General features: G+C 35.5%; 1 protein-coding gene across 1 annotated transcript in view; it reads right to left on the bottom strand.

Annotated features, from left to right (window-relative positions):
* The window catches only part of PCSK6 (proprotein convertase subtilisin/kexin type 6), a 250,333-nt gene extending 224,909 nt beyond the window's left edge, over nucleotides 1-25,424 (bottom strand). The window contains 1 exon segment of the mRNA XM_051980972.1: nucleotides 25,119-25,424. Coding sequence (XP_051836932.1) covers nucleotides 25,119-25,403 — 285 coding nt within the window. The 5' untranslated portion in view covers nucleotides 25,404-25,424.
* Between the last annotated feature and the right edge of the window lie 1,571 nt (nucleotides 25,425-26,995).

Genomic DNA, 26,995 nt, shown 5'->3' with positions numbered 1-26,995 from the left:
CTTCTTCTAAGCTACATCCCCAGATCAACACTGACAGATCTTTAGGTTTGAACCCCAGAGTAAGAACTGAACTACTAAAACCATTGTGCATGAGTCCCCAATGGTGAACTTTTTTCTTAATAGCAAGTCAATAGACAATTAGCTCAAACCAAAAATATTTATTAAGATGGCAAAAAAAGGCAGCAGCTACATAATACTATGGTGGAGTCTCCTATATTACATATAACATTAGTGGAAGGAGTGAGCATAAACTTCAGAATATTCTGAAGTGAGGCACATTTATAGTAGATCTAGACCTAGACCTATCTACCTATATGTGTGAACATACATACATATATAAACATGGGTGAATATGTACATATATATAAAAGGCAATCCCATCTGTAGGACAACAAGGTCTTGAGGTACTTTCTCTTCTTGTGGCACTGCTTTGCTTAGGAGCATAGTCTCTACAGGGTGGGCAACTCACCTATACTTCCTAGGTCTATTTCTCTCTAATGCTTAATTCTTAAACCCACAGCTATTTTCTCTAGAATCCATTGCTAATTATCCTCACTGCTCTCTGATCTCTGTTTCTATCAGTCTATCTTTGTTTCCTGTTGGATAAGGCATTTCCTAAAAGGGAAATTGGTTAAGGAACCAATATCACAATTCTATGTCCCTTACACAATATATACTATGTGTGTATTGCCTTTATTTACTTATTTATTAATTCCCATGAACTGTTTTACTTTTTTTTTTGTAGTTCTAGGCCTGGCACATTGGAAGCATTTATATAAGTGGTTAAACTGAGAGTCACTCTATTAGGATGCCAGATCATCCATTTCAGCATGAATGGAGTTCTAATCTAAGCTTTTACCTAAGTGTGTGTAAGACCTTGGCTAAAAACTACTTGACCCCTCTGGGCCTCAATTTCCTAATATGTAAAAATGAAATGGTTACATTTGATGACTTGTAAAGTGCTTTCCATCTCTAAAATTCTGCATCTGAGATCTGACAAACTATTAAGATGGCTCATGATCAGCTTTTTTTAAGATAAGAAAAATTTAAATTAACTTCTACATTCATGCACAAACTTCAAGAATTCTAATTAACAGCAGATGTAAAGGGTAGCAAGAGATGACATTTTGCTTCTGTGATCCAACTCCAGGCCAATAATTTAAAAAAAAAAAAGCTAAGCAATGAGACATCTGTTATGATTTCACCAAAATACGATTTGAAGGAAGACACCCTCCTTAAGACACAATATTCTATATATCCAAGTTTCCAACTAAGAATGTAGCTTTATGCCTTTTTTGAATTATAGAACTTTTGTACCTAAAGTTATATGAAAAATAGATTTATCAGGATATTTCTCAATGAAGTATTTAACTCTTCCCAGCATGTATCAATGAATTTAGGCTCAAGACTTTGGAAAGGAAAATTCTCATATGCTTTATTCTTGTAAACAAAATTATCATAACCTCTTCTCTAAATCTTAATTTTCATTTCCATTTAAGTTAATTATGACATGACATTTAAAAGCGAAATAAGGTATTTAATATGGAGTCATACTAAAAATTGAAAAGAATAATTTCTTTCAGTTCACTTGTAGTAGCTACCATACTGCCTTATGGAAGGTACTACTCCATTCTTATTTGGATATTTTATTTACTGAAAGGACCTAAAACAGGAAATTTTTGTGAAAAACAGAGAAATATGGCTTAGGAGAAGCAAAAAATTCTGAGAGGTCCTGAAAGTAAACAGTACCTCAGAGACAAAAATCCTGACTGATGACTGCAGTATATTGTTTCCCAGTAGCTAATTTACATGACTATTTTTAGAGCTTAGAAGTTTTTTGTCATGAATAAAAGAACTGGTTGGGGACTATTGGGAAATAGACATATACTCCAGTAGGCCTCCCCTAGTAGAGCAATGGAGAAATATAGAATAAGAGCAGTTCTATACAGTAGATGATATATAGTACAAACTGTTCCCCAAAGAAATCAAGGATATCAAGGTTTACAGTCCACAGTTATGAATTATACCAGATACATGCATTTTGCCTACTCATGAACCTTGTCCCTGTGGGCAGGGCATGAATATTTATACCTACACTATGTCCCTTGGTGGAAAAGTGTAAAAATCCAGTTAACGGATAGACCTTTTATGATTACTGTCAGTTTTGTTCTTTTAGTAAAAGTTTCATAATTAAGTTGTTATTATTATTATCTTGATGAATTCATTTAAGTGAAAAGGACACCGGTAGAACATAAGACTTTTAGTTTTGAGTAATAGATATATGTTTTCATCCATATCACACTCATTCCTAGAAACCCAAAAATGAGTTATAGCCACATGGTCAACCCCCATGGGGAATAACCTTGACCTGAAAGCATAAATATAGGCAGGGTGAGTAAGCTAACCCCAATCCAGGAAGAAAGCATGTCGAGGGGTATGTGCCATGGGTAGCATCTATATATCTCCTATGAACCTACCCACATTTTATTTAACTTAGAGAATTGTTTTCTGTTATATGTTGGATTTATACTTTTAATCTTCTCTCCCCGTGGCTTCTTGAGTTACTTATAAAAAGATCTGAAAGGAATAATGGGACGTTAACTTCATCCCCTTTCCCATAGTTCCTATCTTTAATTCCTATTTCTTAGATGTATATTAAAATGATAGGCAAAAATACATTTTAATATGGGAAAACAAGAAAATACCCCTTCTATTTGGGGAGATGGGGACAGAGATGATAGAATGTCATTACTTATTCATACTTTAATGGTAAGACAGGATGGGATGGAAAGGGAAACTGACAGGAAGATTTAAAAATATACAAGGCAACTTTTTTTCTGCTCATAACAACAAAAAATAAATTTCTCAACCTCTTTTGTTCAAGTAAAATAAAGAAAGGTATTGCAGCTAAAGAAAATAAAGGTATTTACTTTTCATTATATGGAAAGGATGCATTTCAGTAAGGATAGATATAAAGTAAATTTCCATAAAATAAATCTTATTTTTCCTTTTATCTTCACTACAAGAAGATGATTTTCTCAGGGGAAAAAAAAATCCTACACTAGACAGAGTTGAAAATTTCAGAAGAAAAGATGTTAACATGGTAGTCAAATAATACTGATGTTTTGAACTATTAATGAGCACTTTCAGAAATCTATAGCACTTCCTCAAACATAAGATCTTCTATTTGATAATTTCCCCTAACTCCACAATTATAAAAACATCTCTCATGCCTGAACCTATATTCAGAGTTTCCAAATTTAATCTATTTCTTTGTCTTTTTAAGTTTATGATCTCTAAAAGAATTATGATGAAATATCATACTTTGTTAGTAGATGAAGCTTTCAATAGATTTACTCTAGAAAATTCCAGACTTACGAGATTTTTTCAATATACATTATCAATCAAGATAAAAATTCATTTGTGATAAACTTTTTAAAAATTGATACTAACACTAGAAAGTCATATTTCCACAGCTGTATATCCAATTATATATTACTAAAGAGGACTAAGCTTTAGAGTGGCCCTAACAGTAGACAACCAAATGTCAAAACACATCCTATTTTAAGTTCACCTGTGATTTGTTCTAGTGTTATTACTATGACATTTTGTTGCTTTTTAATTTTTTAAAGAGGTCTAAGACAGTGACTAAATGCACCATTGTTATCAAAATTCTCAATCACTATGTGATCAGCCAGTCAGTCAATTTGATTAATCAAGTATGACAGATTTAGATTATTTCTTGACTTCCTGTCATCATTTCAAGCTTTGTCTTCCAGAATAAACCTGCAGAAAAAAATTAGGGAGGCCTTTGTTGCATCTTACACCTTTGCTTTACTCTGTTCACCTTTCCTGTCTGTAGTAATTTTGATTCAATGCTATAGAAGCAAATTTTTAACACACCAAACAAGCAGCTTAAAACAGAAATTTTTAAAGTTTTTACAATAGCTTTAACCCTTGCTGGCTTTTTTCATAAAGGGCATAAAGAATCTTTTGTTTTCATATGGAAAGATCTGAAGCAATTGATGTTTATTCTCAGACATTCTAAGACTCTCCTGATAACTAATGTTCAGATATCTTTCAATCCAAAACGTTATTCTATCACACCTTACTTGTGGTTTTTTGTCAATCTTCCAATAATCCCTTAACACAGCTAATTTTGTTCCATCTGATGTGGATAACAAAACAGAATCTGAGGTCTTTACCAACATAATGCACAAGTGTTTGTAACTTCTTTGCCTTTGGCCTTTCTATATTCCTCTTTAATACTTAATTAGCAAGGTGAGGGTATTGTTTAAATTAGCCAAATTCAAACTGAAAAGCTCCTGCAGAAACTATGTTTTTTAAAAAATATCTCTGCTATGTATCTTCCAACCTTCAAAATTTTTATTTCCACAATAGCAAATAAAGATTTATTCAAACATTTTCAAATGGTTCCTCACATTCTAATCAATAGGCCTGTAGTCAAATTGCCTCCTCAATATATACATAAAGAATTTCTTATTGGAAGGAACCTTTATGGAAATCTATCCCATTCCATAATTGAAAATTCCCACATAATATACCTGACACAATAGTCATTCAGCCTCCACAATAAGATGTTCAATGAGAGGGAATGCACTATCTTTTGAGGCAGCCTGCTAATTTTTTTTTCTGAACTTAGTTAATTAAATTTGACTTGTTGCAACTTCCAGCTATTGTTCCTCATTCTGTCCTCTGAGCTAAATTTAATCTCTCCTTCATATACTGTATTAAAGGCTTGAAAACAAGTATCCCTTGAAACTTACATCCTGCTATTTGTTCTCCTCTACCTTCTCTCAAGACTTTTACTTCTTCCTTGAGTCACTATGGAACATCTTACTGTGGTTTCATGCTCTCATGGTAAGCAATAGTATTTTGTGCTTCATCAGGAATTGGTTCAGTTTCCTTTGCCTTGGAATAGTTATTTGGAAACATTTCTAATCTTTTGGATGTTCTGGTAGTTGTTTTCCTTTCTAATTTTACTTCTCTCTTAATTTATCTGCTTGTACTCTAGATTTTTAATGAGATTTTCTTTCTCTTTAAACATTTGGCAGTTTCAACTGCTATGGGTAGTTTTTTTCAGCTATTTTCCCCTTTTGCTCATTTTCTGACTCTTCCCCTTTTGATGCGGGTATACCTACAAGCCTGCAGCATCACATTGTCTTGGGTTCATCTCACTTTAGAGAATTTGTGCCTCGGCAACCTCTGACTCTTTCTCAAGCAGTTTTAGGGGGGAACTAAATTGGCAGCAATGAATTCTAATGCTCTTTTTTTTCAAGCCTAGTGCAGCCATACATGCTAAACAGAAGCTCCAGATACCTTTTTTTTTCTTTTTAGTTCCGTAACTGGGCTGAATTAAAAGCATTTGGGCCCTTTTACAGGATTGGAGGATGAAAAAGTGGTCGCTTCATATTTTTGCTTCCAGTGGAGTTTCCTACTTCAGATAGACAGAAGCATAGGCCCTTTACTACTCCTTCCTCCTCACATAGCTGTGCAGAACAAATATTCATTGACTGTTGTAACCCTATGAGGGAGGAAAGTCAGGAGAGGGACGTTGCACAAGTGGGTCACAAGGCATAAACCCTGCATGAGTGAATACCTTAAAGTTTATCATTCCCCACAATTAATTCATAACTTTTAATTTTTAACTTTTGAGACTTCTTGCTTTCTTATCCTATAGATTTAATTCTAAGAACTCTACATAAACTGCAGAATTCCTCTTTAAGTCTTCTCCCCTGAAGTTGGTGGGGACTGGGGAAAAGATCTAGTTCCCTATCCTGTTGGTCAAATGAACTGGAAAGGAACAGTGTACTGATGAAATCATATAGATGTCCTTATTTGTGAATGATTTTATTAAGACTCACAGTATTATAGGACCTTATCAGTGAGTCACATCATCACCAAAAAGTGATAGACCTTGTCCTAAATAGGAAAAATAAAGAGAAGAAAGGATATATATATATACATATATGTATATGTATATATATGTATGTATGTATGTATTTATATATATATATACATATTGCAATTAAGCAGTCTGGAAAAATAAAGAGAAGAAAGGATATATATATATATATACATATATATATGTATATATATGTATGTATGTATGTATTTATATATATATACATATTGCAATTAAGCAGTCTGCCCATTGAATTAATGCATTACTATGTATATCTCAAACAGATACTACTAATAGAAATTAGCTATGTTCAGAATTTAACAAAATATTAGATTTGAGTTGGGAGAACAAACAATACTTTCAGTTATTCTGAGCTGCACACTATATCCAAAATCCATTTTGAACAAGCATTCTGATGATGCCATATGCCTACAAATCATGTTTCCAGAGGCACAATTTCAGATGATCTTGTAGAAAATGGAAAAATCCACTGGGGATATAAGTGAGTCAATTAATCGCTGGCATTATTTAAGCTCCTTCCATGTGGCATAGGGCTTGAAGGAAGGCAGAGAAAGGAGAAGATGGTGATGAGGAAGGAAAGAATTCCACACAAAGGGACTGGTCGGCCCAGAGTCAGGGATGGAATGTGCTTGTGCTGGGAACAAGGTCACTGTCATTGGACTGCAGAGTAAGGGGGTGGATTGGGTAATAGGCTGCAGGCAGGTAATAAAAGATAGGAGTAGTCCAGGTTACCAAGGGTTTTGAATGCCAAGGAAGATTTTTATATTTGATTCTGGATATGATAGCCACTAGAGATTACTGAATAGGAGATGATGTGGTTAGACTTGTCCTTTAGGAAGATCATTCTGATAGATAACTGAAAGATTACTTGGAGTGGAAAGTGACTTAAGGCAGGGATACCAACCAGAAAGTTATTGCAGTAATGTAGACATGTAGAGTAGTAATGTAGAGTAATAAGGGCCTGCACCAGGGTGGTGCCTATGTCGGAGAGGGAAGAGGGAGTATACAAAAAAGGTTACAAAGGCAGAATTAATGTATTGCCCATGAAGACTGCTGAACCAGAGGTAGTACAAAATATATCAATAGCATATGACTAGAAAAAGGGTAGGCTCTTCATATAATTTGAGAGAAGGATAAGAGTTGGCTCAAATAGTCATAAAATATTAAAAGAAGACTTCTAGGATGTTAGGTGGATCATTTGTGGAAGGACATGGATAAGAATTACATGGGATGAAGAGGTTGTAATCTGCAAATATGGCAAAAGAACTCACATAAAGTACATAGGATCAATGAAATGAGTTATTAGAAAGAAGTGTTCCCAGAAATATTATATAATTCATGTTTAGGTTCTAGAGTAGTTTCAAACTTTTTGGTCTCAGGGCTTCTTTAAACTCAAATTATTGAGGAACCCAAAGAGTTTTTGTTTTTGTGGGTTATATCTATATACATAATTATTGTATTAGATATTAAAGCTGATCATTTTTAAAGTGTTTATTAATTTATTTTTAAAATAGCAATGAACCAATTACATGGTAATATAACATTTCATGAAAAATAATCTCCTTGACTATGGGAACTGATTATAGACCACAACATAGCATTTTTACTCTTTCTGTTATTGTTTGCTTGCATTTTTGTTTTCCTTCTCAGGTTTTTTTTCTTTCTAGATCTGATTTTTCTTGTGCAGCAAGATAACCTTATAGATATGTATACATATATTGGATTTAACATATAATTTAACATATTTAACATGTATTGGACTACCTGCCATCTAGGGGAGGGGGGTAGGAGTAAGGAGAAGAAAATTGGAACAGAAGGTTTTGCAAGGATCAGTGTTGAAAAATTATCCATGCATATGTTTTATAAATAAAACATATAATAATAAAAAAGTCTCCTAAAACAAAAAAGTCAGTGGCAAGAGTGACATTCTTTTACAAATTTTTAGAAATCTCTTTAATGTTTGGTTTAATAGAAGACAGATGCATTCTCATATCTGCTTCTGCAATCAGTCTGCTGCATATAACTTTTTAACTACATGAAGAAATCTGATCTCGCATTGATATGTTGTTGGAAATACTAAAATGTAGTTTGAAATAGTGAGATATTATTTGTCTGTCCTTAATAGCTTTGAAAAGTTTTGAGCCCATGAACCATCTAAAAAGTTGACAGGCATTGCCAGGAGTCTACAAACCCCCACTTTGAGAAATGATGCAATAAACCAATCCTTAATAAGCTTTGACATTGGGTAGTGGTCAAAATGGATGTGTCTCATGACATCTGATTCTACCTTCTCTAAGCACTTATTTCAAAAAGATAGAAAGAAAGAAAAGAGGCAAGAATAAAAGAAAAAAAAACAAATCAAGAAAAGAGGAAAGAAAAAAATGCTGTTCTTTCACATTAGTAGTGTTGACCACACATGCTTTTGATTCTAAATTTCTTGATATTTGTTCTTTGATATTCTTGATACACCTGATATAGGTATATTTGACTAAGGTAATAAAATAGCTTTTCAATAGCATTGCATACAACATTAAGAGCTTAATTACCACATTTCCAGGATTTGAACAGATCAATATTATTTAATAGGTTTCTCACTAGTTATTTTCCTATTCTAGTTGGGATTCCTGTTTATATTCTTTTCTGAAAATATGCAAATAAGTGAAAACAAAGGAAAGCAAAAGAAATGTATCTAACATGATTCCTACCTAGTAAGTTGTTAATGGTTTCCTTTTCTTCCTCTAATGCTTAATCCTTATTCTTTTTTTTTTCTCTCATGAGCAGTTTAATGAACCTGATATTCTTTATGATTTCCATCAGCTCCAAAATGGTATTTGCTTGAGATAGTATGGTTCAGTGGAAAGAGCACTAGCTCTAGAATAACAACAATAATAACTAATATTTGTATCACATCTACTATGTGCATCAGGCACTGTATTAAGCAGTTGACGCAATTGAAAATTGTAAATTTAAAAGAAAAAAAAAAGAAAATTGTAAATTTACTCAATTGCTTTATCTTGATTGATCTATGAGGTAGGTTCTAATAATATCCTCATTTTGCAGATAGAGAAATTGAGACAATTAACAGTCTACTGACTTGGCCAAGATCAATCAATTAACGTTTATTAAGCCCTGTTACATGCCAGGCATTGCAATAAACACTAGAGATACAAAAAAAGGCAAAAACTCAGGTCTTCCCAACTCCAGGAATAAGAAGACCACCTTGTCAAAACTCACTTTTTGAGCTTATTTCAGATGTGATTTTGATAAGTCACAATATCCTTGGACCTCTATTTCTTCATCTGTAAAATGAGGGGCATGACCTCAAAATGAATGAGACAATGTGTATTATAATTTCTTTCTTTTTTTATTATAGCTTTTTATTTACAAGTTATATGTATGGGTAATTTTACAGGTCTTATCTTGGTATGCAGAGTGAGATGTTGGTCAAAACTAGTTTCTGCCATACTATTTTCCAGTTTTCCTAGCAGTTTTTGTTAAATGGTCAGTTCTTATCTCAGAAAGTGGAAAGTTTGGGTTTATCAAACTGTAGATTACTATAGTCATTTAATACTGTGTCTTATGTACCTGATCGATTCCACTGATCCACCACTCTTTTTCTTTTTTTTTCTTTTTTTTATCTTTTTCTTTATTTTTTATTTTTAATAGCTTTTCATTTACAAGTTATATGTATGGGTAATTTTATAGCATTGACAATTGCCAAACTTTTTGTTACAATTTTTCCCCTCCTTCCCCCCCACCTCCTCCCCTAGATGGCAAGATGACCAATACATGTTAAATATTTTAAAGTATAAATTAAATACAAAATAAGTATACATATCCAAACTGTTATTTTGCTGTACAAAAAGAATTGGACTCTGTACAATTAGCCTGTGAAGGAAATCAAAAATGCAGGCAGATAAAAATATAGGGATTGGGAATTCTATGTAATGGTTTTAGTCATCTCCCAGAGTTCTTTCGTTGGGTGTAGCTGGTTCAGTTCATTACTGCTCCATTGGAACTGATTTGGTTCATCTCATTGCTGAAGATGGCCAGATCCATCAGAACTGATCATCATATAGTATTGTTGTTGAAGTATGTAATGATCTCCTGGTCCTGCTCATTTCACTCAGCATCAGTTCATGTAAGTCTCTCCAGGCCTTTCTGAAATCATCCTGCTGGTCATTTCTTACCAAACAATAATGTTCCATAATATTCATATACCACAATTTATTCAGCCATTCTCCAATTGATGGGCATCCACTCAGTTTCCAGTTTCTGGCCACTACAAAGAGACTTGCCACAAACATTCATGCACATACAGGTCCCTTTCCCTTCTTTAAGATTTCTTTGGGATATAAGCCCAGTAGAAACACTGCTTAATTTGCATTTCTCTGATTAATAATGACTTGGAGGATCTTTTCATATGGCTAAAAATAGTTTCAATTTTTTCATCTGAGAAGTGTCTGTTCATATCCTTTGACCATTTTCAATTGGAGAATGACTTGATTTCTTATAAATTAGAGTCAATTCTCTTTATATTTTGGAAATGAGGCCTTTATCAGAATCTTTGACTGTAAAAAATGTTTTCCCAGTTTATTACTTCCTTTCTAATCTTGTCTGCATTAGTTTTGTTTGTACAAAAACTTTACAATTTGATATAATCAAAATTTTCTATTTTGTGATCAATAATGATCTCTAGTTCTTCTTTGGTCATAAATTCCTTCCTCTTCCACAGGTCTGAGAGGTAAACTATCCTATGCTCTTCCAATTTATTTATAATCTCATTCTTTGTGCCTAGGTCATGAACCCATTTTGACCTTATTTTAGTGTATGGTGTTAAGTGTGGGTCAATGCCTAGTTTCTGCCATGTGTATTATAATTTCATGTATTCTTGTCTTCTTCCCCTATGAGCTCCAAAAGGCTGGGACAAGGTCTTGACTACATTTTGAAGGAACAAGGGATGTTTGGCACAGAGAAAAGAAGTAGGAAAGACATGAAACTAAACCACATATTTAAAGAACTCCCAGGTGGAAAACGGATAAAGCCTGCTCTGTTTGCCCTAGAGGGACAAGCTAGGTACATTAGATAGTCATCATAGATTTATGCTTGATATAATGAAATATTTCCTAACAATTAGAACTATGTAGATATCTCAGAATAGATTACCTAAGGAGAATGAGGATTTTGGCTCTATAGCAGTTTTCAAGCTGCAATAGGGTGATATTCAATAATGGGTTAGCTATTTGGTTTCTGAGGTCCTTTCCTATTCTGTTTTTTTTCTCATTTTAAGTTTCCTCTTCTTTCTTCAGATTTTATTCTTAGAAGTCAGAAGGAAGTCCTATTTCCTTGTTCTAATAATCCTTAAAAAAAAAAAAAAAACTTACCTTTTAAGAATGGTGATTATTTTACTCACTCATTCATTCATTCATTGAATGAATAATTCACTCCTAGACAATGTCTTTTAACTCCCACAAAATAAACAATGGTTACTTAATTTAACTTACTCTCTCTCAAGTTTAGTTTCTCTAATTAAAAATCTGTGTTTTTATGTGCAAGAGATTGTAAGTGAAGCACTGAACTGGTTGCCTGAACATGCTAGGCAAACTATTATAGTTATTTACATATTTTACCATATTTAATACATCATATTTTGCCAACTTTTTAAAAGCACATTAAATATTTAATTAGTTTTATTTTTTATGACAGCCATTTTATTTACTTATCTCTAAACCCTAATTATTGTTATCTTTATATTTCTCCCCTTGAGTCAATTTAACACTTTCTCCTTTTCATTGTGTGATATTTTATGTATCTTATCAAATTTTCTCTTTACCAAGTGCCCATTTTTATTCATCCTCCCTGTATAGCACACACTATGATTATTTTATTTTAGAAAAATGTCACTTGTTCCTCATGATACTAAGATTCAAATCTTATTTTAGCATTAATGGTTCCTTCTTTGAATTGAAAATTCCTCCACTTTTATTATGTATTACTTATTTCAAGCTTTATATCCCTCAGGCATTTGTTTTAATAGAATTAGAAGAATCTATAAATAAAACAACTACTACAAAAATGCTTTTATTGTTCTCATCTCTCTACACTCCCATTTTATGTACAAAAGAACTAGTAAGTGATGAGTTGGTTTTATACAAAACAAAATATATTGTATATATAAAATTCTTAATAATTTCAACTTCAACATTTGGCTAGGCAGCAAGGAAAAAAGAAATTACTTGAGTTAATACATTTACTTATGATTTGAAGGTTCAAGTTGTGACAAGAAAACGAGATTACGTTTGAGGAAACTCACCCAAAAGAACGCTATAAGGAATAACTCTTTCTATAGAGACTATAGAGTGATGTTTCATTTAAGCATGTCAAGAAAATCTATAAATTCTAGTAAAAGCCAATAATTCCTATAATATTAATAGGAGTTCAGGTTCTGCTGGCATAGTCCTTATAAATCCAAGGTCATCTCTGTGCCTTGAAGAACCATATGGTTTATGAAAACTACTTTTCATTTGCTTAAAACTTTTAAGTATATAAAATCTTTTTACATTTATTATCTTATCTGATTCTTCTAATAGCGAGCAGAGCAAACATTACCTCTATTTTATAGATTAAAAGATTGAGGTTCAAATGATTAAATGAATTGTTTTAAGTCACAAATCTAGGAATGCTAAAGATGAGATTCAAACTTGGAGTTCTTTTGTCTCCAAATGCAATGCTTAAAAAAAAAAAGAACTTCTAAACATTAAATAAATTATTTACTATTTCTTCCTTACCTGGTAATTGCACTTATTTATTTCTTATATTCCTATTACATGGAGTTCTTGCATATCTCATATTCTGATCATTTTTGTTTTGTTTCCCATATAACTGGATGATCTCTTGTTCAATGTCCTTTTTTTTTCATTAATGATTAAGCTCATATTTGCAAGATATGTCATTTTGGATTGCATATTGAGGTCCTTTGCTTTTTTCCCCTGAATTTCCTATTCCATTTCCTTCTGTGATTTCTTGAGACTACAGATTGCTCTTGTTAATCAATTGCCTTTTTCTTTAAATTTGACAGTCTTTCTTCTAGACACATGTAAAATCTGACTATGCACTTGGGACATTTAATCACTATGTATATCTGACAGTTTTAATTATGGGATTTTTTTTCCTGGAAGTAATTTATACATTCTTTCAACAGATTATTTGCTATGTATTTCTACAAGTTCTGGACTATTTTCTTGTATCATCCACTTCATTATGATACTCAGGATTTTCATTTGTCATATTCTTCTAGGATCCTTTTGATCTCCTTTTTCCTTTCTTCAAATGGTTCACATAGAATTTATGTGTTCTTTTAATGCTACTGCCTTCACAACTTTTCAGCCAAATTTTCCTTCATTTTAGAATTTTTGTCTTCTAAATCTGTTTATCTATTTTACTGCTTTAGAAATATTTTTCATTATGAATTTAATTTTTCTCTAAAAATCTGTTGTGTTTTTTAAAAGTTCTGCATTGAGAGATTCAATTTCTGACCTACAGCCATTCTTACTTCCTTATATGATGGATTTTGTTTCTTTTGAACTATTCTAGAGTTTCTTGCCGTTCCAGGCTCTGTGCACCATTTATATGGAGATATTTAGGGTTAGGGTAGGGGACTTAGTGTCAGAAAGACCTGAATTCAAATTTGACCTCAGACACTTACTAGCTATGTGATTCCTCAATTTCCTTATCTGTAAAATAGGGTACTACAGAAGGAAAAGGCAAACCACTATAGTATCCTTGCCAAGAAAATCCTAAGTAGAGTCACAAAGAGCCAGATGCAAATGAAATGACTGAAAAACAACAACATAATGGGGATAATAATAGGACCTACCTTCCAGGGTTGTTCTAAGATCACCCTGAGACAATATATGCAAATACTTTGAAAACTTTAGAGCAGTCTACAAATGCTATTACTACTATTATTACTACTAGATTCTTTCATCAAGTTTGGTTCAATTTAGTTTCATCAAGTTGGTTTAGTTTGGTTTCCTTATAATATTTGTTTAAAAAAAGGTTTAGGTTTGTATTCTCTGCTATTTTATTAATTTTTTTTCCATTCTGGTTTTAGAATTAACTTTAATTCTCAACATCTCTATTGAGACAACATGTACATTTGAGAGGCTTTTGTTAAAGGTTTTTCACTTTTTTTTTTTTTGACATTTTTAACCTCCTTTTTATTCCTTCATCACTTACTGTCTGTCTTCTTACCTCACCTGGTAAGGAGGCATCTTAAATAATGGTAAAAGGCTCCCTCAACCTCTTAATGTCAGAGGATATAAACTTTATGATCTTGGATCTCTGCCCTGAGTAACCTTTCTGGAGGGAAATAGGAATGACTCAGCTGGCTTTTTGTCCCCTTTCTTGAAGGTCTGCTGCAGCCATGTTTACTGGTACCTCTCCTCTCCTTTCTTTCAATATCTGCAGCTTCTTGCAAAGTTGGGAAAGAACTAGGACATTCAGGCAGAGTCATTAAAGCTGTAGAGAGGTGAGGGGTCAGACTAGTTCAAAAGGCAGAATATTTAAACCTATTCAATTCTTCTTCTCCCCCTTCCTTCATGTGGCTGGATAGAATCTATGTCTATCATTTCTTGCAAGGTTTTTTTTGGCATAAGATCTCTAGGTTCAGGCTCTGCATAAGGCTTTAAATTTGCTTGTTCTCCTACTCTGGGAATAATGAGGCTTGTGAGAGGGGAATGCTACATATTAGAGTTCTCTATTGTTAATTGATAAAAGATTTGACTAATCTAGAACTTAGTCCTTTTCTTTTATAGATTTAAATGTAGCTACACTAAATCTCATGCATTTCAGATATGGAAGGGATTTGGAAAATGGTAAAAATATTTTAAATAACTAATTTGACATCTCATTAATCATGTGACCCATAAGTCTCAAAGAAACAAATGTTTTTATTAGGAAGTCATATTAATTTTTATACCTTTAAAATATGATTCAGTGATCTAAAAGAATGGTATGCATACACACACATACATATGGATCCCATAGAAAGTCCCATTGATCATATTTATGTCTACTTAAATTTAAGCTTATACTCCTAGAAAACTACATATTCTTTCTTTAAATAAAAACTTTGTATTATACTTCCAATTATATAAATACTTTTTCAAAAATTCTTTTTTTCCTTAAGTCCTGCCTCTAAGAATATTTTTAATGGTGAGATTAGATGAATAATCATAAGCAAAAAAGGCCTGGGAAAGACAACTACCCACTGTAAATCCAAACTTCAAACAGATGCCATAACTATTGGCTACTGGAAACCAGCTGACAGAAAGAGACAAACCTGTAGTACTGGATTTAGAGATGGTGTGGCTCATATGAATCAAAGGTCCCTAAGAGGCAAAAAGGACAAGTTGTAAAAAAAAGCAATAGACCTCAAAGAATTTTCAAGAGAGATTAACACATGCTAATTATAGAAAGAACTACTAGCCATTTCGAATCTCTCTATTCATCTAACAATGTCAATAATGTTACCTTCAACACTAAGCCAAATTGCACTTAATATTTACAAGAATCTACAAAAAGATGTAAGTGAAAAAAAAAAAAACCATCATTCAAAATGGATGAGGCAGGTTCAGTCAGATAACTACTCCCTTATGCCTATGTAAATTAGTCCCAATTACGCACTGAGCATCAAGGCACAGACATAGGCTTTGCTCTCTAGACTTCCAATTTCATTTATACAGACTTCATGATTCACAAAAAAACCAGACACACATTGGGGAAAAGATGTGCAATCCTCAGAAAGACAAGTTTCCTTAGTATTTAAAAAAATCTCAATGGTGGTGGCTAGTCATTGAAAGACTTCTTTGAGGCAGCAAATTTCCAGGAGAGACTTAGGGAGGGGACTGACTGGTCGGTTGGCAAGAAGAGAAAGGCAATCTTTGGCATGGAAGGCAGTATGGATGAAGTAAAAAGAAGAGGTTTAAGTGACTAACTTCAGGAAAGGAACAAATTACTGGAAAGTAGAATAAATTTTCAGTAAGAAAAAGAGAATAATGCAAAGATTGAATTCTCTGAGACTAAGAACACTTATCAAACTCTTACTCATCAAAAAAAATTAAGAAAACAATTTTAAAAAGAAAAGGAAAAAAACACTTAGCTCTAACACATACTGAACATTGAACTTTCTGGGGTACTTATTAATGAGAATAAAAATAAAAATATAGCAAAATTATCAGTTTGGAAACTTACCTAGCTTAACTAGAATTAAATATAAAAAAAACCAAGGAGGTTTTTATGAGAAAGGATCTCACAATTTGTTTTACATAGATGTATGGGCGCCATAGGTTGAATCATCTCTTTATATACAACAATCCTAATATAGCACAAAATATCAGTGTTAGCTTTGTCTCCACCGCCAACTAGCTTTACAAACTTTTTTTTTTAATATTCATCTAATTAGTCCAGAAAAAAAATTCCACTACGGGGGTTTGCTTGCATTTATTATTAATAATAACAACTATCATCCTATGCTTCTTAGTGCTTTTAGAGTTGAAAAGTAACAAAAAGTCAATAATAGTAAAGGAAAATATACTTGAAAACTTGACTTGGGTTAACTGTGTTCCCACAGTAATCGACTATCATAGATAGAAAAGAAAGCATGTTTCTCTTTAAAAAAAAAAAAAAAGACAATAAAACAAAAAAATGCATATTTACTGCAATTGCATCTTTAAACAAGGAAGTATCTGTTCAAGTTCCCAGTTAAAAGAATCAAGCACCATAGGTTCAGAGAATAACAATCCCCATCACTGGACTTTTCATCTCTTCTTAAAATGATGTGCTGTGGCAGTTGTGAATTGGCAAAGCCTTAGTACAAGTAAACATCTGGTTCAAGCCACTAAACTAAGCCTAACTTTCTATAATTAGCTTCATCTTACTGCAACTAAGAAATTAAGATATATGCACAAGGAGATGGTCAGTGAGTTCAGCTACGAAGTTATTTTGACAGTGTGACAAAAATAAAGTTTATTTTTTCTTCACAGAAATGAGTCTTTATCAACAAGCATGCAAATATGGGCCATTTTTTTAAAAGGGAAAAAAATCAGCAAAGCTCAAAATGTGTGGTTAGACATGGAGGCCATAATTTTTTTTAAATAAAATGGGCATTGACCTTTTTTTAAAAACCTGTCTTGGGACAGACACACCTAAGTAAATTGAGACTGAGACAAGTAGGCACAAGTCCAGAGATTTGGGGTCTAATACACAAAAAACTACACACCTCCAGTGTAACTGTATAGGAAAGAAAAAAAAAAGAGGAAAGCTAAATAGATTTCAATTTATCAATTCCTGAGCCATCAAGTGTTAATTGCTCAAGATCTGATGGGTTGGATTGTGGGGAGGGGCCCTCAGAAGAATCAATGATAAGATGTAAAATAGAAAAGGCACAAAGGCCTAGTTGTAGGGTGTAATAGGTACTTTAAAAATATTTGCTGAAAGAATGAGTCAGTCTAGTGACCCATGGCATGCACTAGTGAAATGGCTAGGTGGGGCTAAGGATAGAAACCATAGAACCAACCATCTGATCCACATAGCAATCTATGCCCTTGGAATATTATTCCACCATTAAAAAAAAGGAAAATAAAATATAAAATATGCAAAGAATTGTAGGAAGTGAAGAAGCAGGATAAAGAAGACAGAATTAGGACTATCAATATATACAAGTTCATTTTTCAGTAACTTCAAGTTTTGTAGACATAGGCATTCGCATCCCATCCAAACTTTCTATCCTGTGTGATTCTTTCCCTTATTCCCTCATTGATTCTCCAAAAAGCATCTACTTGATGGACTGAAGCCACCTTCTAGAACTTTTTATATCTCTTGGACACCATAGAAGTATTTCAATTGTTTATCTTTTACTATGTTCTTTTGCTACACAATTGGCCTATCTCTCTTTCTGATGATACATTGTCATAACAATTTTCCAAATGTAATCCATCCCACTCTCTCCTATTAGATCTTGGGCTCAATTCACTGTCCATTTGCAGTGTCTATCCTCTGTGTGTGTGTGTGTGTGTGTGAGTACACTGAAAAACTAACTCAATAGACTGGTTATCTCATGCTTAACACATTGACTAGAGATATATTTAAAAATTCAATAAAGTATATAAGAATACAAATTTTTAAAAATGATTGGGAGGTGGGGCATCTAGGTGGTGCAGTGGATAGAGCACCAGCCCTTAAGTCAGGAGGACCTGAGTTCAAATTTGACCTCATACACTTAACATTTCCTAGCTGTGTGACCCTGGGCAAATCACTAAACCCCAATTGCCTCAGGAAAAAAAAAGTGATTGGGAGGGGACATAAAAGGGAAACAAAACTATAGTGTTTTATTAAAATTTACACACATTGATTCTCAGTTTCTTATTCCTATACATGTTTCCTCTCTACTTTGTCTCTTTTCCCTTATTTATGCCTTAGGTTTAATAGCACCAAGAAACACCCAGAGACAATAAATGAACCTACTAGTGGCATTTAGTCTTTGGAATATGAAGTAAACATTGCCTAACCATAATTTGCCAGTAAATGATAAAAGATATGATAATCCAGAAAACAATCCCTTTAATCCTTTATCAAATGGTTTTTAGGAGTTGCCATATCCAAAAATAATTCATTACCTAACAGCCAACCCTTTAGTATTCAGACTTCAAATTTAACTGATCAGGTGCTCAAGATATAGAAAGTTTTTCATCAAACTTACTAACTGAAGGTTAGTTGAACCTGGAAGATTATGGGCTCTGCTGACAGTCTCCAAGAATTCAGATTCACTTCTGTGCCATAAAGCATTGATTCAAGTAGGCCTTTAGTGAAGTTACTGTTTTGTATTAATATGTATTAATGTGTTATGTAATAATATACTATGTTAATGAAATCAGCCTATATACCTCATGTAACTGTTTTAAAATAATGGGCCCAATACCAACTATTTGTCTGAAGAATCATAAAGTGTCTCCTTTGTTCTTTCCACTTAGATCCATCATCACTCTAAGATTTTATCCATATCCCTATTCTTTCCTCCCACAATATTTATATATGTAGAACAAGGAAATAGACAAGATGAGAATCTGACCCATGAACAGTCAATAAAGAACCTCTAATCTTTTGAATATTGTAACTCCTCTGAATATTGTAGAAATTTTTGTTGTGTGAAATAAAGGCTCAGAAATCAAGTTCTCTGTTTATTTACTGACAAAACATGCACTGTTATGAAATTATAGTCTTATTGATTATTTAGTCTTGGGTCTTCAGGCATATTATTCAGTTGCAATGGTTAGTGCCTATAGAAAGACTGATTTACACAATATTTGGGTAGAAAAAGGCAGATTAGCTTAGGATTCCAGTAATGAACAATTCTGGCCTGTGGCAGAAATTCAGGTGGCACTGAAGTGTGTTAGAAACTGAAATTGATTGCCTCTTTTTAGACAAATTCAAAGAACAGTTTTATGTGAAGAAAGGTAAATCAAGCTATGTCTGAGTCTCAGGTTGTACTGTACTGCAGAACTCAGCTTGTTTATGTCTGCAGTGACTAAGTGAGAAACAATGAGAAAGTGTTTCCTCTTTGCAGTGCCATCATTACTACACTAAGGGTATTGATGGTCCTGTTACCATGGTTACATGTGTCTGCCAATTTCATCCTATGGAGTGTGAACTGCTAGACAGCTGAAGGGGCTATTCATCACTATTATTTAGTGAAACTGGACTAAAGACCTTGTAAATACAGCTGTATCTTCAAAATACCCAAGCAGAAGTCTAACAGGAACATCAAAGAGTAATTAATTATTCCACTAAGAGTATAACAGAATCAGTTACCACAAGAAATATCTTTGAAGAACACTGGGCTCTGAATTCACTGGAGCTGGATTCAAATGCAGCTTCTTATACTTACTACCAATTTGATCTTGGACTTAACTTCCCTGGGTTTCAAATCCTTCATCTATAAAATGAGGGGACTGAACTCAAAGATCTTTAAGGTTTCTTCCATTTCTAGGTTCATGAACTATGAAAACATGGGTATCCATGTGATAGCATGGTACAACTTTTGATATATCTTTGCAGGTAAATGAGGGATGAATAAGAGGATCTAGAATGTTATTATCTGAGTTATTGTTAGAACATGGATAAATAAAGAGTTAAAAGACTTTAGACCCCAGATTTGGGGTTATCCATGTTATGTTAGATCAATTGTCTTTGTTGACTGACAGCTAAAGTTGAAAGAGGAGGTAGCATCATCAACTGGTACTAAGATCTGAAAATAACATATATAAAAATCACCCCTAACTATCCTCTTTTGCTGACAAACCAAGATAATACACTGGTTCTTCCCTTCCCCATTCATTCCTCATGTGGCCCTTTCATCCTAAAATATGTGAGATCAACTGGTCCAACTTGACTATTTTATAGATGAGATAACTGAAACCAAGAGAGATTAAATGACTTTCTCAAAAACACATGCCCTAATCCAGTCAGCTTCATATGGCTCCTTTTTCTTCTTCAAGGCTGCCCTTAGATGTTTATTTTAACCCAATTTCATCCATATAAAATACCAGGGAAGAGGGCATATATTGTAATTTGACCTAGATTGGGAATCCTGCTAGGGATGGATGGATGGATGGATCAAAGCACTCTTTCTGTAGCAAGAGTATATCACTTGAAATGCCAGCTATTTTTTAAAAGGGCACAATGTATAACTATTGTGTTGCAAACCTTTTCATGTGTCCTATTCCTCTTGGTAATCTTGTTGCAACTTTTTAGTACCTATTTCTTATCCCTTCAGTTCAGTTCAGGTTGTAATTTTACGTTTTTAATCATAAGAACAAGAAGTCCTTAGCATCATAATTCTCTCTTAGTGACAGGAATTGCTTGAGGACCACCTGAAATTCAATGCCAGATGTGTGGTGATCAGCAACTATTATAAGTAAAAATCATTTAAGACTGGTTTAAAATAATGTAGCAGGAAGACATTTTAGAACTTTGGCAGTGAGCCTGCTACCCCCTACCCCCATCTCTATCTCAGCCCTATCCCTATCTCAGTCCTATCCCTATCTGGGCCCCATCCTTATCTCCCCCCCTCCCTGCTCAGAGCCAACAAATTAGCTCAATATCGCACATTACAGCAAGAATGTAGGGGAAAGCATAATGTTTAAGCTCATCTCTACAGAGAAATGCAATTTGAATAAACTAAAGACACAGAACTGTTTTGAATTTGATTGCAAAGATCATCTAATTTTTAGGTTACCATTTAAGAACTCTTTTCCCACACATCAGTATTCCAAATCACAGGAAAAACCCCAAGAAATTGAGTAGATACAGCATCTCTTTATAGTTCATTCTATAGAGGACACCATACTATACTGGAAAGTGCACTATAACAAGAAGTCAGGGTACCTAGATTCTGCCACTAATTAACAGTGTGACTTAATTAGTCAGAAGGGACTAGATAATTTAAAATATCTCTGCACCATGTTAATTTAATAAGAGAATCAGTTATTTAAATAAATAATTAAGTATTAATTTAGAGCATAATAGGGTAGGAATAGAGTATATATTTGAATGGCCTGTTGAGGTTTTTTTAAGTTGCTTTGAAAAGAGAGTATTTAGACTAATGAATAAAGCATAAGGAAGAAACATGAATTTCTATGTGAAACTGTACAAGTCCCTTCTTCTGTCCATTGATTGGCTCACTTGAAAAAAGGGAGTTAATAACTTCAACCAATACCCACAAATAGTCCCAGCTGAAAACTACAAATTAGATTTTCTTTTTTATGAGTTGTTAAGCAGGTGCTTGAATGCTCCTGGCCTTTTTCCACAGGAGCAGTGCATTAAAAAAAAAAAAAAAAGTAAAGAAAAATTGGTTTGGGAACAGAAGAGGGGAAAAGTAGTAGAAAACAAAGGACTATTTTTGTCACTCGTTAGTTGAGGTCTCATAAGCTTCAAAAGTCTCTTTTAATAATCATTAAAGAGTCAAGTCAAGAATCATTTAAGTGCCTACTATGAGCCAGGCTCTGTGCATTCAAAGCATAAAGAATAGAGGGCCAGATTGGGAGGCAGGAAAATCTGGGTTGATTCCTGCCTCAGGAACATACTAACTGGGTGACAATGGACAAATCACTTAATCTCTCAGTGTCCCAGGCAAGTCTTTGAGATTTTTAAGACCAAAACACAGTTGCAAGCTACATAAACTAGAAACACTTTCCCTACCAGAAACTTGTCCTTAAAGATGCAATCATAGATTTCTGGATCATCAATCCCTTAAAATATAACAAAATTCATTCAAACACTAAGTTCTTATACAATATATCACTATTTACTTTAAAATTCTCAATCAGTATTGTCAAAGGATCTTTAGTCCCAGGATTCTTGACATGTTACTATCTCATACTGAAGTCACATGACACTGGCTATTTTAATAGATTTAATTGAATTATGTGGATGATGCCATGTGGTATAGCAGTTGCTTACTGTGACCTTGAAAAACTCACAAACTCCTTGTGTGGTAAGGGTCATAGTATCTCCTCCTCCTTCCTTCCTTCCTTCTTTCTCCACCCACAAAATAGGGATGGAATAGATTATATGTGACCTGCCTGGAGAGTTTCCAATGAAGTTAGAGACAGAATTATACTGCCATCACTGGCTCATTTGTAGATATTGTAGAAAGGATATTGTACATTAGATATTGGATATTGGAGTTGGGAGTACTCCTTTGGTCTCTAGTCCAGGCACCTATGTCTCAACTTAAATGTTTAATTATACAAGCCAAAAATTCAGTCTCTTTGTAATTTATAGCGTACTTCAAGAGATACCTTTCCTAGTAAGACAAATTGCAGAGCCACCTGGACAGGGAGGCAGTGAACTGTGAACACAGAGCAGGCAGACTCTAAGCAAACACGAAAAGCAATAAACCTAGGATAAAACCCCGAGGAACACCTTTTCACATCTGGAGAATTAGAGAATAAAGATTTAGGAACTACTGATAGACACAAAGTCAATGATGAAAGTAAAATGTTAAATCACATCAATGCTTGAAGGGACTTGAACCAAAAAATAAAAATAAAAATCGCCCAGTTAATTATATTCTTTTGAATAAACTATGACCAATCCTTGCGAAAGTCTGATAAAACCACAAATACATTTCAAATGATAGAAATTACTTTTATAGAAGACCACACACTGCACATTAACAGTATCAATATAAGATTTACCATGCAAAGAAAATTCCATTTAGATTAGGCAGCGCCACACTTTGCTGGGTTCTGTCATGGATAATGATAAAACTAAATTTAACACTGCATGGTGCTGGAGTTTGAATTACAAGAAGAGCTTATCTGTAACTTGATTTGATCCTTTATGTCTGTAGTTTGCATATACTTGTTAACCACATCTTGGAGTATAATCCCCAGATGAGGCTATACATTTCAGCCTACTATCGCGCTCTCCTTGAACTATAAATCTCGTTCTTGCTCCCCACCCCCACCCCATTCATACTTCCGACAACCCTTTACACTGTTGGCTGGCTGCATGGCTGCAGAGTAATGAGAAAGGGACTCAGTCCTGCCTCTTCTCAGCTTTACCTGCAAATAATCGGGGGAGTAATTTAGATCGGCCATGGCTCGTTTACTTACAAAGCCACTTTCCTCCCCTAAGAATACGCTTTGGCAGATTCACTTCAAGAAAGCTTACGGGTCCCATCTGGAGCACCACTGAGTTTTCCACGGGCATACTACTCCTGTTGAGATATACATTTCAAACAGCATTGACAAGATGCAGAGACAGTTCATTTCTCAGCGGTCCTTTGCTTCTCTATGTGTTGTTTCCATTACAGAGTACAGAACACTAAATCCCTGGACTAGAATGTCTATGGTTTGGACTAAAGCTCCGACCAGTTTAGGTTCGATCTCTTAGGTCTCACGTCCACTTGTTTACTCAATGGTCTCATATAACTCATCCCCTATTCATACCTTAAGTATTTGCCCCTACTTCTGGACTGTTAAAATCATCCCGCTTTATGCACAGGTCGAGGGGATACAGACCAAATGAAACAATGATTTATTGCATTAAACAATAGTCTTCACCAGTCCAATTGCCAGTATGGTGCTGAGATTCTTAATTTCCCAAACCGCATCTGCCTACACAACTTGGCCAGCGCACGCAGCGCTGATCCCATAAGGGTCATCCTAGAAAAAGGAGCTGGCCTGAATTGTGGGGCAGAAGGCTAGAAACGTGAGATTTCTATTCAGCGTCAGAAAATTCAACCCCAGGGGACCTGGGAATGGGGAGAGTCTTGGGAGGGAAGTGTACAAGAGTTAGCCAAGGGCAGAATGAGTCCCTCTTCCTCCAAAGGAAAAGTAGACAGGTGGGTTCCAATCTCTATTCTCCAATTTCTGATTCAACCATCGGGGAAGCTTTCCCAAACCTCTTTCGAAACCAAGTGTCCAAGCCCAAGTTTCCAGGATGAAATCCGAAGGGCTTTCTGATACTTTTCTATCCTTCGAAAACTACTTTTCTTTCATCTTGCCCCACACTGTGCGTCTGTGTACAGGCGCACAACGTAAGTTATAGATAGTGAAATCTTCATATATTGTCACAAACAATCCTGTCTGCTGGGTGAGCACGAATCCATAACTCCCATTGTCGTCGCCCCCAACACACCTATATACCTACACATACACACATACACACTATCCCTAATAAGAAAGAGACTACTAAGTTAAGACCGGGCACCTCAACTTCAGTTAAGTTCTGACCCCATGAACTCGGCTTTCTTTTTACCCATCTCTTGGCAGCCGGCGTCCCGCCTTCTCCCGCAGCTTCTGCCGCTCCTACATGTCATCCCCTTTCCCTTTCTCCTTTCCGGCGCACGCCTTGCAGTGCTGGGGTCAACCTCAACCTTCCCCAGGCTTGGACCCGGTCAGGGCGCACCGGTGTGCCCAGGTTGAGGCTTGTTAGGACGCAGGAACCAGCAGCCACTCCCTGCCCGGGGTTTGTGGGAAAGAAGAGTAGATGTGAAGAGGTAAGGCGAGGTCAGAGAGGACGGAAGCTCCAGTTCCTTCTCGGTGCCAAGGGCATCGCGGGGGACCTGCAGCGCACGGGGAAAAGTTTGCCCCTCACCACTTACCTGTCCCAAGTTCAGATACCCGTGAGCCGAGGCAACTCGGTCCGCCTCGGCTGGCCCTCCGAGCACTTCCACAGCCCAGTGATTGGTATAGACCGTGGGGGACCGCAGCGCCGCGCAAGCAGTGGGCAGCGCAAGCACCAGGAGCCAGCTCAAGCAGCGCATAGCCTGCAGCCGAGAGCCTGTCCCCCTCCTGCAGCTGCCGTCGCGTCCTCCTCTGTCTCCTCCTCCTTCTCCTCCTCCAGCGCGCAGCAACCTTAGGGATCGGAGCAGCTGCGAGCGCCGCATGGCTTTAGCCCGGCTCGCTCAAGTGCCTGTGCAGAGTGCAGGGCTGGGGGGGTGGGGTTGGGGCTTTTTAAAGCCAGCGCCGCTCCTGGGAAGCGCCGCCGCGAGGGAGGAAGGGAGGGTGGGAGGGCGCGAGGGAGGGAAGAAGGCTGAGGCGCATTCTCGCCGAGGCTCCAGCAAAGTTCCCGGGAGAAGCGCCGACTCGTGCCGAGCTCGTGTGGAGCCTCACAGGCTGATTCCCCTGCCGCCCCGAGCGGCCGGCGAGCTGGAGGAGCGCGGGGCTGCCAGTCCGCCGGCCCCAGGAAAGTGGGTGGAGGGCCAGGTAGGATAGAGCTCTCAGCCACTGACTGACGCGCTACGTGGGAAATGTGGAAGATCCGATCCCTGCCTTCAGGGGAAGTTCCAGCCGCATTAGAAAAGAGAGATACAGCACATAAAACAATTAGGGAGATAAGGGCTATGGGAGCAAGGCTGCGTTATGAATTTGGAGACTGAGGTTCAAATCTATGTACTGCTTACACTGGGGTGTGTGACTTTGGGCATGCCAGTTAGTCCCTTTAAGCCTCAGTTTCCTCATCTGTAAAACAGCTAATATTAGTGTAGAGCTTAAGGTTTGCAAAATGCTTTACATTTATTATCTCGTTTAATTTATTCCTTATAAATAATTTATTATCTCATTCGATTCAAAGACTCTCTTTTTATTCTTATTTTCTCACTATGATCTTATGAAATAGGGCTATTATTATCTCAATATTGTAGGCGAAAAGGCAAGAAAACTGGGACTGAGAGTAACTGTTAGCGGTTAATGTCTGAGGCAGGATTCAAACGCATGTCTTTGAAATTGCAACTACAGCATTGGCTACTTGACCATTTAGCTGCCTCCAAACAAATAAATGTTGCTAGACTATCTCTTAGGTTACTTCCAGCTCTATAGCTATGGGTACTATATATTTAAGAGAAATCCTGGAACTTTGGATCTAGACTGAGGAAACAATTTCTGCTCTTCCATTAATTAATCTGCTCTGGGCCTTGAATTTAGCCAAATGAATCAGTTAACCTCTCTGGGACTCACTTTCTCCATTTTAAAATAAGAAGTTTGGACTAGGTAATTTCTCAAGACTTCTTCCAGCTCTAAGACTATGATCTAAGATGCGGCATGGGGCATATACACAGATGGGGCATCAAGGATTCAGTCAAAGGCAAGATGGTGGGCCTGGCTTTGCTACTAATTTAACTGGGTGCTTAAATGAATTACTTAACTTCTCTATTGCCCTTATTTGTAGATCAGAGAGGTTGGACTAGATACTTTGATAGTAGTCATTATAGTTTATATATAAATTATTATTCATTTACATAAATCATTTTCAAGTTTCAAATTTAACCATATCTTAGATCTTTGAATTTGATGATTCTGTATTTTTAAGTGCTAAATTGTGTGGCGATGTTATGGGAAACTATTCTGTGTTGACAGTAGGTGGCTTTTTCCAGAGACCCATTTGGTCAACAGACCCATTTGGTCAACTAGCCTTTAGATGGAGGGGCTCCTTCTGCAGAGTCCAGAATCTTTTGTGAGGACTATACATTTTCATTTCCAT

This window comes from Antechinus flavipes, chromosome 2, assembly GCF_016432865.1.
Source record: "Antechinus flavipes isolate AdamAnt ecotype Samford, QLD, Australia chromosome 2, AdamAnt_v2, whole genome shotgun sequence".
Taxonomy (NCBI): domain Eukaryota; kingdom Metazoa; phylum Chordata; class Mammalia; order Dasyuromorphia; family Dasyuridae; genus Antechinus; species Antechinus flavipes.
This window is presented reverse-complemented; position numbering and strand designations above follow the sequence as displayed.